Source organism: Cynoglossus semilaevis, chromosome Z (assembly GCF_000523025.1).
Source record: "Cynoglossus semilaevis isolate Cse_v1.0 chromosome Z, Cse_v1.0, whole genome shotgun sequence".
In the NCBI taxonomy this organism is placed as follows: Eukaryota; Metazoa; Chordata; class Actinopteri; order Pleuronectiformes; family Cynoglossidae; genus Cynoglossus; species Cynoglossus semilaevis.
In genome coordinates, this window is record NC_024328.1 from 5,924,102 (window position 1) to 5,939,106 (window position 15,005).

Consider the following 15,005-nt stretch of genomic DNA (forward strand, 5'->3'; position numbering starts at 1 on the left):
ACTTAAAAATTGTACATAGAACAATGTGAACTTGCCACCTGTTGTAGTAACAATGGACTCTGATGTCAGATTAATATAATATTACTGCCACAGTTTTTCCTGTCAACTGGTCACACACGTGTGACCTTGAATGCCATTTATAAGCAGCACTACTTAAGAGACTGCTATGCAGTCAAAATATGCACTGAGATGAAGAAAATAGTGCGAATAATTAAGCTAACACCGAGTTATTGAAAGATTCCCTAGATTTTCTCTTCCAAGTCCCTTGCTTGGAAATAGGAACCATGTACCTACGGTTCTGAGCTAAAGTCTTCTTTTTTTTTTCTTTTAGCTTTGTCCCTTTTTTTTCAGGGGTTGCCACAGCGAATCATTGATTTCCATCTCTCCCTGTTCTCTGCATCTTCTACTCTGATTCCAACTATCTGCATGTCCTCCCTCACTGCATCAATATATCTCCTCTTTGGCCTTCATCTTTGTCTCCTAGCTGGTAGCTCCATCTCTAACATTCTTCTACCAATGTATCCACTGTCCCTCCTCTGCACATGTCTCCTGTCTGACCTCATCTGTCAATCTGTCCATCACCAAAGCAAACAAGAAGGGGCTCAGGGCCGATCCTTGATGTAGTCCCACCTCCACTTTGAAGTCTTCTGTCCTCCCAACAGCACACCTCACTACTGTTGTACTATTCTCATACATGTCCTGCACCAAACTAACATACTTCTCTGCCACTCCTGACTTCCTCACACAAAACCACAATTCCTCCTTTGGCACTTTGTCATATGCCTTTTTTAAATTTACAAATACACAATGTAGCTCCTTCTGACGTTCTCTGTACTGTTCTGAGATAAAGTACCTACTGTAAAATAAAATATCAGAAAGTCAGCTCTAACACAAGCACTGGCACCGACATTTTAAAAGAGATTCTTCAGGCATTCTTTCAAATTTCTTTTTATAGTTCTGACCTTCTGTTCTCCAAAAAACATCAGAAACATGAACAGGATATGAACTGTCTGTCAAGACGCTGGCATTCTTTGGTTTCACTTTAGTCAGAAATGAATGCCTTTGCTCTTGCATGTGTTTTCTCATGCCTCCTGAGGTAGCTCTTTTCAATAAACCTCTTACCACACTCAGAACAACCAAATGGGTTCTCCCCACTATGAATTTTTTCATGTGTCTTCAGACTGCTTTTCTGAGTAAATTTTTTGCCACACTCAGAACAACTAAATGGTTTCTCTCCAGTGTGAATAATTTCATGCCGTTTTAAATCACTTTTTAATGTAAATCCTTTCCCACACACAGAGCAACTAAATGGTTTCTCTCCTGTATGAATTCTTTCATGTGACCTCAAACTGCTCATCAGAGTAAATCCTTTGCCGCACTCAGAACAACTGAAAGGTTTGTCTCCTGGATGACTTGATCCATGTCTTTTTAGATCACTTTTGAGGGTAAATCGCTTTCCGCACACATTGCAACAAAACGGCTTCTCCCCGGGGTGAGTTGTTCCGTGTCTCTTCAGATCACTCTTTCTGATAAATCTTCTACCACACTCTGAACAGCTAAATGGTTTTTCTCCTGTATGAATTTTCTTATGCGTCCTCAGACTGCTCTTCTGGGTAAAGTTTTTACCACACTCAGAACAACTGAATGATTTCCTTCCTAAAGAATTTGTCCCATTTCTTTTTCGAGTTCTCTTTTTTATTATTCTTGTACAATACTCTTGCTTTTCTTCAGAATAATTTGATTCAAGTAATTTTATATAACCATGTTTGATAAATCTTTGACCACAGTCCATGCAACTACATGATTTTTCTTCCGTATTATTATTCTCATGTTCCTTCGAGGTTTTACCAAACCGGGAACAGCTGACTTCATAACTAGTGTCATATTTTGTTTCAGTGGAATTTTTATTTTTTAAAATCTTAAGGTTTTCTAGGTTGCTACTCTGCTTAAGATCATTGTCACTATTTTCTGTCTCAGAAAATGTATCACCTTCAGTATGTGTTCGATGTGTTCGTTCATTCTGGCTAGCACAACTAGCTATTTTAGATTTTCTATAGTTATCCTTAACATCTACAGTTGGAGTCTGAAGAAAGTGGGTGGACTCAGGTCTTTCCTCGTCTTCTTCCACCTTTACAATCACAGCAATGATGTCAGCGTTTTCCTCTTTTGAGCTCTGCTTTTCTTCTGCCTTTAAGCAGTCCCCATTGAATAATGTTTTATCACAGTCAGAACGGCTAGGTTTGTCAGTTGTCACAGTGTCATTTGTCAAGTATAGGGATTTACTGGCCGTCTCCTGCTCATCATCACTGTCTTCGGCCTCAGAAGATTTTTCAGTATGACCCTCAGCCTCAATGTTTCTGTAGGAGTCCCTTGCTTGTTCCGATCTCCCACAGTTTTCCCAGCTCTCCTGAGTGTGACTCTTGGAAAGGTGTTTTGAATCTTGACTCTCTTCTTTCTTAATCTTCAGCATTATAGCAGTGCTATCAGCCCCCTCTTTCTGGATGCAGAACTCCTCTTCTTCTTCTTTGATGTGGGTGTACTCCAACTGCTCTTTGAACACAACAGAACAACAGTCCTCTTCTTTAATCACCAATGGCTGCTCGGAATCTGCAGGAGAGAGTGGAGGGGTTTTTGAATGTGGGAGGAATCCACAGTAGAAAACACAAGAACACATTGTGATACTATACTGTAATGCTGTCGTTTATGTCTAAAAAAGAAACAGTGACAATTTTGCTCAGGGCAAGAGTAGCTCTCTTGCCCTGAGCATAATTGTCACTGTTTTTTACCTACTGGTACTCAGAAACATGTGCAAGTATATGACACTGCCTTCCAGATAATTCCATATTTAATGAAACCCGACCTAAAGAATTATATGTATTATAAATATACTAGTATACTAATAATACTAATACTAATACTATACTCGATTCATTTGTGCACAAATGAAAATGTGTGTAAAAAAGGTGTATGTTGTGTATGCCGCCATCTAGTGGCATAAACGGAAATTACAATTGTTAAATTGCAGTGCACGGCAAAAACAATGAAATAAATCATTGCCAGGAGATTTACATCTGTATACCAAACCTTTTGATTGAAAATTTAAAGTGAATATGACTGTGGCCCTCTAATGGATTGGTAAACTGGAATTTGGTCTAGCTTCTCCTGTGTTCCTAGGATGGATTAATGTCATACACAATATACACAGTGTAATGCAGTTAATTGTGAATTTATGAAATATGGCAATATTGATGTCAATCAGTCTCACTGGTCAGGTTTTCTTTTCGTAAAACCTAACAATTTATCTAATGGATCAAAAGTATTATTTAAGGCTAACTGGTCCTTGTTAACTGATTTACCTCCTTTCACTTTGATGTAATGGTTTTCAATCACACGTTTAATCATTTACAATTTACTGGCAATAATTACAAATATTATTACGTTTAATTGTTAACATTACGGTTATCATTGTACATTGCTGACTGGTCACACACGTTGAATGACTGTTCACTGATATGTCAAACGATTAGAAAGATGATAACGCTTTCAATTAATTTCTTTAATTCTTTTCCCATTTGTCATTTTTACTAAATTTCAATGTAATGAAAACAATTGTAATTAATCACTTAATTTATATTTCAATTGTTTTTTCACCAACGATAACGACATCATAAACTGTGACGCTGTTCTACGACCCAATCTTTGAATAGAGACTAACGCTGGATAATCCGAGAAACGTAAAAACTACGCCCCCCATTCATTCATTTGTGCTTGTTTACGATTTTGTCTTATTATGGCCAATATGGCGTCGAGGTTACCGTAAAACAAAAGTGAGCCAGGCTGGCGACTCGGCTTGTCTGACTCTCTACTGAGCAGGAACTTGCCTGCTGAGTGCAGCCCGCCTTCGGGCTTTGGTTCCACATGAAGCAGCCTCCTCTGACGGCAGCTCTTTTTCTCTGGCTGCTCCACTCTTTCTTTGCTCTCCGCTTCGTTTTCCTCTAAGACACTGACCATCTCCTCCGCCATTAGCCGCTTGGTGAGCACTGAGCGGCGCCTTCTCCTTTCTCTGCTTGCAGCAGGAAGTATTCACACGCACGAAGACCGTAGGTTCTGGATAAAACACTTAACCTGGCAGCAAATGATCAACTATGGTGAATGAGTGTCCCAGAGATGAGACCGATGGAGAATATCTGCGATGTGGCGTAAGATGGCTTTAGAAAAACAAAGTGCTGCCACGGAGAAAGCCGGCGTTGTGTACCGCACAGACATCAATTTCAAATCGGATATTCAACAGTCGTTCGCCCCGCGCCCTACGGCGGCTCTCCACTCATTTCACACAGCATAGGCTGCACGTTCGCTGGTGATTTATCTCCAAATGCTCTCCATTGTCCAGAGCGGTTTCGCATAGAAACAATTTGAACGACCTTTTAGAGCGATGTAGCTGAAAATACCTCTTTATATTATCGTGTGGCTCAGCTCCCGGATACTGCAAATTAGTCATTCTAATTTATTTTTTTAATTGCATTTTATTCACAAGCTTTAATGGAAGTCAATCAACACCGGTGCCGGTTTGGGTAACGCTATAATAAGCAGTGCTTTAAATGAGCCTCTATATCCTCGGAAATTAATCACTAGAACGTCACAGGAGTATTTGGTCTATGTTCATCACCAAAATTTAATATCAGACATGGGCAAACTATGTCCCGTGGGCCAGATACGATCCGCCAAACACTGGTACAGGGCATGGTAAAGGTTGATGTTAATTTCCTGGGTTCCAACAAATCCACTATAATTTGAGATAACGCCACTAAATGGCGACATATTTCAAATGTTCCATCTTATGTAAATTATTTTTGCCCAGCATTCTACATCAAACCGATAATGAAGTGTCCCCAGTGAAATTATGAGCTTCCTTTGGCCCTCCATTTGGCCCTTTTATTTATGTATTTTGTATGTTCACTGTAGCTTGATTGGTTGACTGACAAAAATTGTAAGTCGCTTTGGATAAAAGCGTCTGCTAAATGTATTGTAATGTAATGTAATTTATGTCTAGAGCCTGAAGTAGTTGTGCAGTAAAGCGCCATCTTGTGGGCCATAATTCATATTCTTTTATGATTAGGTAGAATGGTACAAGTGTGTGATGTTAATGATAATAATCCAGTATGTATCGTTTGATTGTATCTGCAAAATGCCTTTTTTATTTCTAATCGATGAGCACAAGTTGTTTAGTGACAATTTTTAAACATTATTTAAACCACCTGCAATTAATTTGTGACTCATTAATTGAACAAATTACATAATTTATTCAATGACAGTCATTAGTCTGGTTCTGGTTTTAAAGGTGTTATTGCACATTCTTTATGGGCTTTTCCACATTCTTTAGGGTTTGTAGCACACTAGAAACAGAGGTATGAGTTTACAACTACTATTTTACCATAGTGTGGTGTTAATGCAGTCTTCATTGCTTTCTAAAATGTAGACAATTTAAAAATCAATTCGTTTTTTTACTAATTCTGTTTTAAAATATTTGTGCCTAGTATATTGAGGGCCACTGGTAAACACAACAGTTCGGATGTCTTAACACACACATACATTATGAGCGAACCTCCCAAAATACTCAAGAACATGAATTAAAAAAAGACAGAATACAAAATTTTGCATTATAGTATACAACTATTATTATCGTCATTAATGAGAAGATAATCACACAAGGTTTTCAGAAATAAACATTTTCAATAAAGCAGAAAGAATGTGATCGTTATTTTACATCTAGCAACGTAAAACATCAGCAGTTTCATTTTAATTTATTCTTCAACACTCACTTTAACATTATTTTAACACGCTCTTCTTCCAAAATAAGTTTACAGATGTTCCTATCTAGCCAAATTCTTTTGAAATTGTCCAATGAATAATGCACTTCTCAAGAAGATTGTGACGGAAAAACAAATCAGAACAAAATAAATCAAAGGGTTTCTAACACAGTTAAAAAGTGAATGATCCATGTTGGGCTAGCTACACACTTAACTGAGAAGCAGAACTACTTCCAATCAGGCGAAAACTGAGTACACAAAGCATACAAACCTAACAGGGAATGCAAATCTGATAGAATACCCGGCGACCCCGAGTTCATACGTCATCACTATGCGACTCCTGTCTTGCTCGCGCCATTCTCACAAGCGTGTTTCCAACATTTCCCATTACATTTATCACTGACGGAGCTTAAACAAAGGTTGTAACAGGAATATACTCAATTTCCCGTTGCCACATTCCTGGGTAAGTCTACCCGTATATTCAATATTACCCGGTTCACATAGTAAATGTTATATTTAATATATCAGACGTTGTCGGCCCCTGGTTTAGCTTTGGATATGTTTAGCCTGCTAGTTAGCGAAAACTTAGCTTTTGTGCTATATGTGCATTTTTAAAAGGTTTTTAGAAAACCGTGTCTTCCCTTAATGTGCAGTTGATGCATTTAATTGACAGCCGACGACTGTCAAATCACATAGATAACCCTCCAACGCTATCAAAACTCACATCCAAATAAAATCTGCTGCGTATGTCGCCGTTGCAGCCTCACCCTAGGTTTATTTTGGTCATGCATCCCTTAAAATAATAGAAATAAATCTGATTCATGTTTTTTCGTCAAAATATGATTGTTTCGTGTTGTGAGAAACAATTTCAACACAGGTCGTTCTTGGCGTTAGCGCAACTTACATGCACACGTGTCAGGTTATTTTGTCAATACCTTTACTTGACAATTCAGTCCGTGTTAATATTTCCCTCAACATATTGGCTTAATGTTGTGCACAGTATAACCGGTGTGAATTGTCTGCAGCCTTGACAGTGACATGTGTTAGTATAAACATGAGTGGACTGACGTCAGAGTGGGAGCACGTTCTGACATTTCCCGATACATGGTTTCCATATTTGCTCAGGAAGCTGTAACCCTAGACCTTTGGTATTGACATAACACTCATGTATTTGATATAAACAGTGTAGTGACATTTAAAAACCTCCTTTTAAAGGTTAGGCAGTATGACCCGAAATCCCACCTATTAAATTTATGGACAACGCTTAAATGTTTCATTTCAAATGTTAAATTTCATTAAAAATGTGTATTTTTCCAAAGCCACAAAGGTTATATATTTGTCTTTTCTCTCTAATCACAATGTATCAAAATTAGTACTTTTAGTTTTAACTTGTCGCAACGAAAGTTAAGGCTTTTACAGGTTTGTAAAACAAACCAAACAAGCCAGCAGTAATTGTGGTGTGAAATGTTTTCATAAAGTAACACATTTGCTTAAGTTTTGTTTGAACATTGAACATGTGACGTAGTGATGGCAGTGCATCACAGCAAAAATCACAAGATTTTCCAAAATACCAATGTCAAATGTCTGCAGTTATTAGTGAACAGAGGAGCTGCATAAAAACATTTACCTCTGTTTCCTTGCTGATGATAACGACACTTGAAAGATAGAATTATTTAAATAGGGCTTTTGTTAATTATTAATTACTTTTACATGTACATACACAACACTCTAGAGATGTATTATTAATCTATTCACATAGAAACAGGAAACCACTGTGATGTATGAAAATACATACCTGTTTGTCTCTGAGATGGTGAGTTGGCTCTAAGACAAAGATCTTTCATAGTTAAAGTATAGTGTTACCTGAGCCTTTCTGTGTTGACTGGAGACTACCTTGTTTCTTTCTTCTTTACTAATGATTATATCCATTCAGTAATATAATAACAAACACATGTTTTTACTAATTTTCTTGTTTTCTGGCTGTTTCCTTTTTTTTAAGATATTGAAACCTTAGGAACCTTTCTAAATGTTTGTACATTTGTCTCAATTATATGCCAACTATGCTACTTAATTTTACTTAATATTACTGAAAAAAATACATATTCTATTACCCTGTTTTTTAAAATTATTACATTCCTAGTTTACTTGACGAGTTTGTTCACAAATGGCTGTGTGCTAACATCTTAGAAATATGAAAAAGAAATGGTGTAAAATATATGTTCTGGACTGTAGAGGGCAGTCTTGCTCAATGTTTACAGCATTACTGCAAATGATTTTTTTTTAACCAATACTCTTGGGATTTTAGACTTCAGCTCTTCAGTCCTTCATTCGCCTGAGAAAATAAAAATTATGTGTACATATGAAATATACACATTAATTTCCTTTTAATGTCTTGACAGTCAAAGAAGGATATGCTGTTAAATGAACGCCATTGCGCTCAGAGCTGACTATGAGAAATAGCTGTTTTATAAGCTGGTACAAACACCTCCCAAAAAAGTCTGCTTAGGTCAAAGGTCACTCAGAATCTGTCAGAAGCATACCATACTTTGCTATAAATATGAACTTCTTTGGCCTCTTGTGACTTGTCTATTGTACATATTGATGTTTTCAATAGGTTTTCAATAGGTTTTCAATAGGCAGACACATTTTTGTTTTTCCTTGACCCCCTTCCCCCAACTAACCCCGCTCCCCTTTTCTGCTTCACTTGTGTTTTTGCAGATATATCCAGACATGGATATGGATAGTGCCAGTTCAGTGGTGCTGCAAGCCTTAACCCAAGCTACCAGCCAGGACACAGCTGTGCTTAAACCTGCAGAAGAGCAGCTCAGACAGTGGGAGACTCAGCCAGGCTTCTACTCCGTCCTTCTGGTGAGGACAAATAACAGTGTGGTGCATATCGCATTAAGTTGGTTGTTGCTGTTATGGTATTGATTTCTCTTCAGCAAGGGGCTCATTTGTTCAACACTGCCCACTCTGTTTGTATCAAAACAAAAACTGCCATTGTCTCATATGCATTTCATGTTGGTTTGGGTTAAGTTTGAGCCAAAGAAAACAGTAGAAGAAGGAATAGTTTTAATTGAAACTCCCAAAAGTCATTATTGGTTTACAGGAGGTGAAAACAAAACCCTTTTTAACAGCAATACAATATATTAAGATATACTGCAATACAGTAGGCACAATGATTTTTTTTTTGTGACAGTCTCAGATGAGCATGTGAATTCTTCAGTTAATGATGAATGGAATTCAAAACGCACACATGTTTAGTTCCTTCAGGGTTCTAGAGGAACAACCATGCCAAAAAGTTAATTAATTTGATGGTAATTACTTTAATTCCTGCCACAGTCCTGGCTTGATTCTTGTCAAGTGTTGTTTTATTGCTGAGTGTCGTGTTTTTGAAAATGTTGACAAACTGTGTTTACACTTCATTCTGTGAACCTGGCAATGTTGTTCTGGTCCACAGCCCGTTATTATCTCCCATGATGCACTTATTTTTTTTTTCCTTTTTTTAAATTCAGCACAAGAGAATTATGTCTCTGTGCTTCCCTACAGTGACAGCACAGGGAGGACAGCATCAATAAATCACATTTCTGCTTGGCCAGCTAAACAGCAGTTGCACTGATGCATATCATAAACATTAACTGGGAGGCTACAGTCTTACAGTCAGGTAAACAGTCTCGCTAAGGTATTGCTATTGGTATTTTATTCTATTCATACACAATGGAGGGTCTTCAGGGACACTGATATTAAAAGAAAACTATAATCCCTCTTTCATTTAAAATTTTTCCCCCCCCCCCCCCCCCCCAAGCATGGAACTGTTAGAGCCAAGAATCCAATCTCTGATATTATTTCACTGCTCTTTATGGACCTTCTGCCACTGCAGCAAACGGCAGGATGACTTTGAGAATTCTGTCACACTTCTCAGCCAGATATCTGAAGAGTAATAGTGGGAACACTTTGTTGATGGGAGGGGGCGTCTTTTTCAGGATGCCATCCATGAGAGCGACTCGGCATGTCCTATCTAGAAAGCACGTAGGGTCAACAAATGGTGTGACACTGGGAAATGATGTACATTGAAAGCTTTGACTTCCGTATTCCACAAGTCAAAACTCATTTTAACACCCGCTGCAGATGTGGTGTGGTGTTAAAAAGCTTTTTCCACTGTAGATGCCGGCATTTAATTCATGTGGTAATAAGAGTGTCAGCAGAAAACGACAGACGTATCAGCACCTATGTGAGTAAGACATGGAAGCATAAAGCTGCAAATTATGTTGAACTTTTTAATTTTTTTTGCTTATTTTGTTTGACAACTGAAGTTGTGACTAGTGACATTAGGAATAGGAACATTCAGTCTTTAAAAGCAGTACTTTGCAATCTGCTTATTAAAACACTTTGCTCTGGGAAAACTTTCAGCCCAAATCTCCCAAATCAAGCCTGCAACTAAATGAAATTGATGATAATTTAATTTTGCCCCTGAGGTATTTAAAAAAAAAAGTTTCAATTTTCATGTTAATGTACCTTTGTTGGATAATAAATTAAGATAAATAAAAATATTTGATTTGCACTAGCTGTTGGCATTGGAATTACACAGTATTTCATAAATTGTCTTTTTCTTAAATATCTGGGTTTTTCAGATAGGCAGTGGCTCTCAGATCATTTCAGTTTAAGACTCCTTTGTGTGGCAGAGAGACTACTTCCTTTCACCACAGCCTCAAATGGTTCTGACTGTGGCAACAACAGAAAGGATATTACCATGAAGAATTGAGTTAGCTCTTCATTTAGACCCAGAGACTTGTTAGAAAAACACCATGAAGACGTATGCAAGCTCTCCTTTCACAGGAGTTTATCGACCCCCACAATATTGATGTTTACAGATTTTTTTTAAATCCATCTTTCTGACCTCTTCTTACCAGAATATCTTCAACAACCACATGCTTGATGTGAATGTGAGGTGGTTGGCTGTGCTGTACTTCAAGAATGGCATCGACAGATACTGGAGGAGAGTAGCACCTCAGTGAGTACAAGCTTGTTTCTCTTTTTTTCTTTTTTCTTTTTCACCTTCACTTTAGAATTTTTCTCTAGTGTTTTAAAGAGAAATCATTTTCCCTGTTAAAGTTATTTTGAAGTAAAATGTTAAAATGCAGCAATCTACCAAGTATTTCATGAAGTAAAAGTTGAATGACCCAGACTGTACAGGTGTTCGTGATTATATGACATGTTTTTTAGTATGGATAATCTGTCATTAGAATTTTAAAATGATCAATTCTCACAGCAATACAAGCTTTAACCAAATATAAATCTATTATTAGTAAGATGTTAGGTTGCTCATTCTTTTGATTAGTCCAGAAAAATCCCAGTGTCAGTTCTTGCGTCTTTACTTTTATGAAGAGTTAAGTCAGTGATTTTTCTTCTATTTTGCCCTTGCCTTGTATCCCTGCTTTTAACCTGAGAGTTTGAAGCCTTGTGGGGAACAGAACAGTTCATGTTCTATTGAGCTACAACATGTAGGTGGAATTACATGGAAAGTTTTCATCTGTAATTACTGTACACATTAAAGCATTCCAAACATAGAGTCACACATAGTTCCCATGCGAAATTTGTTTTAACGCCATACGTTGAAGTGATGGAACAAGACTTTCTGAATACATTTATGGGAGAACCACAAAACATCGTAGGTCGATGACACTGTAAACTGTGGACCTCCTGTATACATCATCATTATAGCAAATACATTAATATAGTATAATAGAATGCACATCGTAAACCTTTGTTATTTATTATCCGTCCTTGTCTGTTTACCTCATTGTTGTTTATTGAAGAGATTGACACACATATTTGGGATTGTGTAGCTTTAGTTGGGAAACTTTGTGTTGTACTAAACTTGTGTAAATCTTTATTGTAGCACTTCACCCACTATTTCTGAAATCCTCATCGTACTTTGAACATTACCAAAATATTGTATTGTAAATCTTACCTGTAAATCTTACTCTCTGTTCCTGGTAATTTGTTTTTCCCACCCGTATGTGCTCGCTCAAGGTTACAGCGTGATTTATTCTTCACTATTCAACACATCAAACACTCACCAATGCCATGGCTCGGAAACCCTTGAAGTAAACATTATAAATTCTGATCTTTTATTTATGTTATTTCAGACATCCTTTACCCTGTTAAAATAATTTGAAAACCCTGGAACCCTGGAAAAATAATTTGCTTGTTACAACACATGAGTTGGAGGAAAGTGGCCGCTTTATCTAAACTTAATGATTAAACCAAGCTGCTGGCAGGGCGAGTACTACTGAGTTTTACTTAGGGATTTAATTGATCCCATAACAACTAAAGATTGATATCAAATTCATATCATCACCATATTAAAGTTTGTGGCTTGCATGTGTAGAATTTGAAATGAAAACTTAATGAGTCACTTAGGATAAGAGCTGCATCCAACAATGCCAGGGCAGCTGGCACATTGTTGTCAAAGTGAGACTGGGTGAATTAGTTTGTGGACCGTCTTCAGCAAAGAGAGCCTGAGTTAAAAACATTGAAAAAACACAAGAAACATTTTCATGTTGTCCCTATGCATTATTTGCTTATGTTACGGTTACGTTACAGTTCTTGTTATTGTTGCAAGCATGGAATTATGCAAAAAGGTGCAAAAGTTTTCGCCATTGTGTTTTTGTGATGTCCATATTTTAGGTACATGCTTTAATTAAATGTAGTTGTGTTGTTGTTTCTTTTCTTTTCTTTTTACAGTGCATTATCAGAAGAGGAGAAGACATCATTGCGGGCAGGTCTCATCACAAACTTTAACGAGCCTGTCAATCAGGTAATTCGTTGAATTGTTGTCAAAATCAAGTTTTTTTTCTCCCCAAAGTCCAACATCGTTGTCCTCCCTACGAGGCACAAATACTTGCTGCTAATAATTATCCATCAGTTATTATTGTTTGAGTTCTAACATGTGATAAAAACAATTTAAAAAAGTAGTTAAACATTTTGTTTAATTCTTTGTTTAATTTCCAAAACCTGTCCATAACTAAAAAACATTCTTATCTCTTATCTAAAACATTTCTTTCCTCTCCTCTCTTACATATCTATAGTCACAATCCTTCATCACTGTACATGTAACAAATCCATTCGTTCTTTTCGCCTTTCTTTTCACTTGTTTTGCTCCTTAGTCGTCAGCCATACATTGTGGCTGACAAACTTGTTACTGCCGTTCTCAAAGTGTTTCGAGCAGCAGGTGATGAGAGGTACTTTCCTACTTTTGATACTTTTATTCTGTCTCACAGCCACCTGCTAAAACAAAAGCTTTTGTTCAGCCAGACCAAACAAATCTGCTCAAAATCATGAAGGAGATCTGAAACAACATGTTATCTTTTCTCATCTTTGAGGCACAGTAAACATTACTGTGTTGGAACAAATACTGTACTAATTTTGAAAGGAGAAGACAACAAAGATGCAAATTCCCCTCTTTTTACCACAAAACCCCTTAGTCCCTGTTTTGAAAGGGAAATTTATCATGGTGTGTATTGATATCTCTACTGTTGTGTTGGTTCCGTAGCATAGGGGTTAGCACACCTGCCTGGGAAGAAGAGAGCAGAGAATTCTGGGTTCAATTCCCAGAGGAATGGTGCCTGTCAGGGGCTGGAGTTTCCCAACTAGGGGATCAATGAAGTTAAATTATCATTATTATTATTATCATATTATTATTATTATTGACAAAAATCTGACAGTACTGTTACGTACTAGATACAGGGATAACAAAACAACATATTGCAATATAATGTACTTCTATACTATATGTCAGTGGTTCTCAAACTTTTTCTACTCTGTACCACCTGAGAAAACATTGATCTCTATAAGTTCCACCATGATGACCAACATTAGAATATAGTAGCGTAGGCCTTCTCTATTAGCTTCCACCACACAGAAGAGGTGTTTAGAAAGATGTTTATGTTTAAATGTTGTATTAATGTGAAAATATGAATTTCCCCAGTGTACCACTTGAGAGCGCTCCACCAGTGGTACGTGTACCACAGTTTAAGAACCACTGCTATAAGTACTATGATTTGTTGAGTTTTTCAAACAATTTACTTATAGGACAACTGTCAGCACAGAAGACAGACAATGCTGTTACATATTTAACATCAGGCAACTAAAATGAATGGTGGAACAAGACTTTTTTAATAAATGTTTGGGAGATGACAACACAACCACAAAACACTGTAGGTCAGGGAAGTCGTAAACCAAAGACCCCTGTAATTCCAGAAAATAGCATTGTTGATCTGAATTTAGGAGAATTTACTCTTTTGTTAACTGTGAATTGCCAGAGCTTAAAAAATGAAAAAAAAAGCTCTGTCTTTTTCATTTAGTTCAAATGGTCTATTAGCTGCATCTATGATGCATTTGGGAGTCACACTCATTGGTCAATAGGTTTTTAGTATAAACCCAATAGGTTAAAGCTCCCAAGAGAATGCTGCCACAAATGGATACATTTGGGAATCATACAGTGTGATACATCTGTCTGAGGAGACACAGCAGGTGGCACCGAAGGGTGGCCATCCATCTATCCTGCTTTCTGCAGCCTGTGTGTCCCCAAGGGACAGCCCTTCACCACCACGACTGATAGGACCCATATGGCCAGCGATAAGAGCCATTTAATCACCATATGTCCCTTCAGTCATAACCTCACTTCGTCCAATCGAATCTCTGCGAGGTGCTGTGCATGTCCGTGCATGTCAATGTGGGAGCTGGAGTGTGGAGGCCTCGTTTGATCAGTGGGAGTTTTGTAAACTCATCAGTCCTTTGTTTTAAATTTCATGACATTGCAGTTTAGAAATCCAGTCTCACCCACTGGAAATAGTTTCTGTTTTTTATAATACATATTTTCCTACAATTTAGAGATTTTTTTTCTCTTAATTAATCTCACAGCTTCCTTTAGGGGCATCTCAGAAGTTCTTTTCACACGTTTCTGGCGAATATTAATGAAGTGTAAACTCTAATAGACCTTGATCTGAAGCCAGGAAGCCTTGATGGAGTGTTTGTACATTCATTGATGATTCTCAGCTCCTGTCTTGACATGAAATGCCCATAGTACTGTTAAGCTTTTGGGAAAATTCTTATTGTGACTAAATACCCACCAAGTTCCCTTGACACAGCCACCTTCTGCTCTGGTTATGCTTTGCCTCAAGTAACCCCCCCCCC

General features: G+C 37.5%; 2 protein-coding genes across 2 annotated transcripts in view; one reads left to right on the forward strand and one right to left on the reverse strand.

Annotated features, from left to right (window-relative positions):
- Positions 1–704: 704 nt before the first annotated feature.
- On the reverse strand, positions 705–5,635 carry LOC103397720 (gastrula zinc finger protein XlCGF57.1-like). The gene is made up of 2 exons (XM_017042835.2): positions 3,882–5,635; positions 705–2,607 (listed from the first exon to the last, which is right to left on the reverse strand). Exons 1-2 carry the CDS (start codon positions 4,021–4,023, stop codon positions 1,043–1,045), a joined length of 1,707 nt encoding a protein of 568 aa, XP_016898324.1. The 5' UTR covers positions 4,024–5,635; the 3' UTR covers positions 705–1,042.
- A 485-nt stretch (positions 5,636–6,120) lies between these two features.
- ipo11 (importin 11) overlaps positions 6,121–15,005 on the forward strand; it is an 82,639-nt gene continuing 73,754 nt past the window's right edge. The window contains exons 1-4 of the mRNA XM_008336048.3: positions 6,121–6,270; positions 8,526–8,675; positions 10,718–10,818; positions 12,555–12,627. Coding sequence (XP_008334270.1) covers positions 8,538–8,675; positions 10,718–10,818; positions 12,555–12,627 — 312 coding nt within the window. The 5' untranslated portion in view covers positions 6,121–6,270; positions 8,526–8,537. The remainder of the gene's footprint in view (positions 6,271–8,525; positions 8,676–10,717; positions 10,819–12,554; positions 12,628–15,005) is intronic.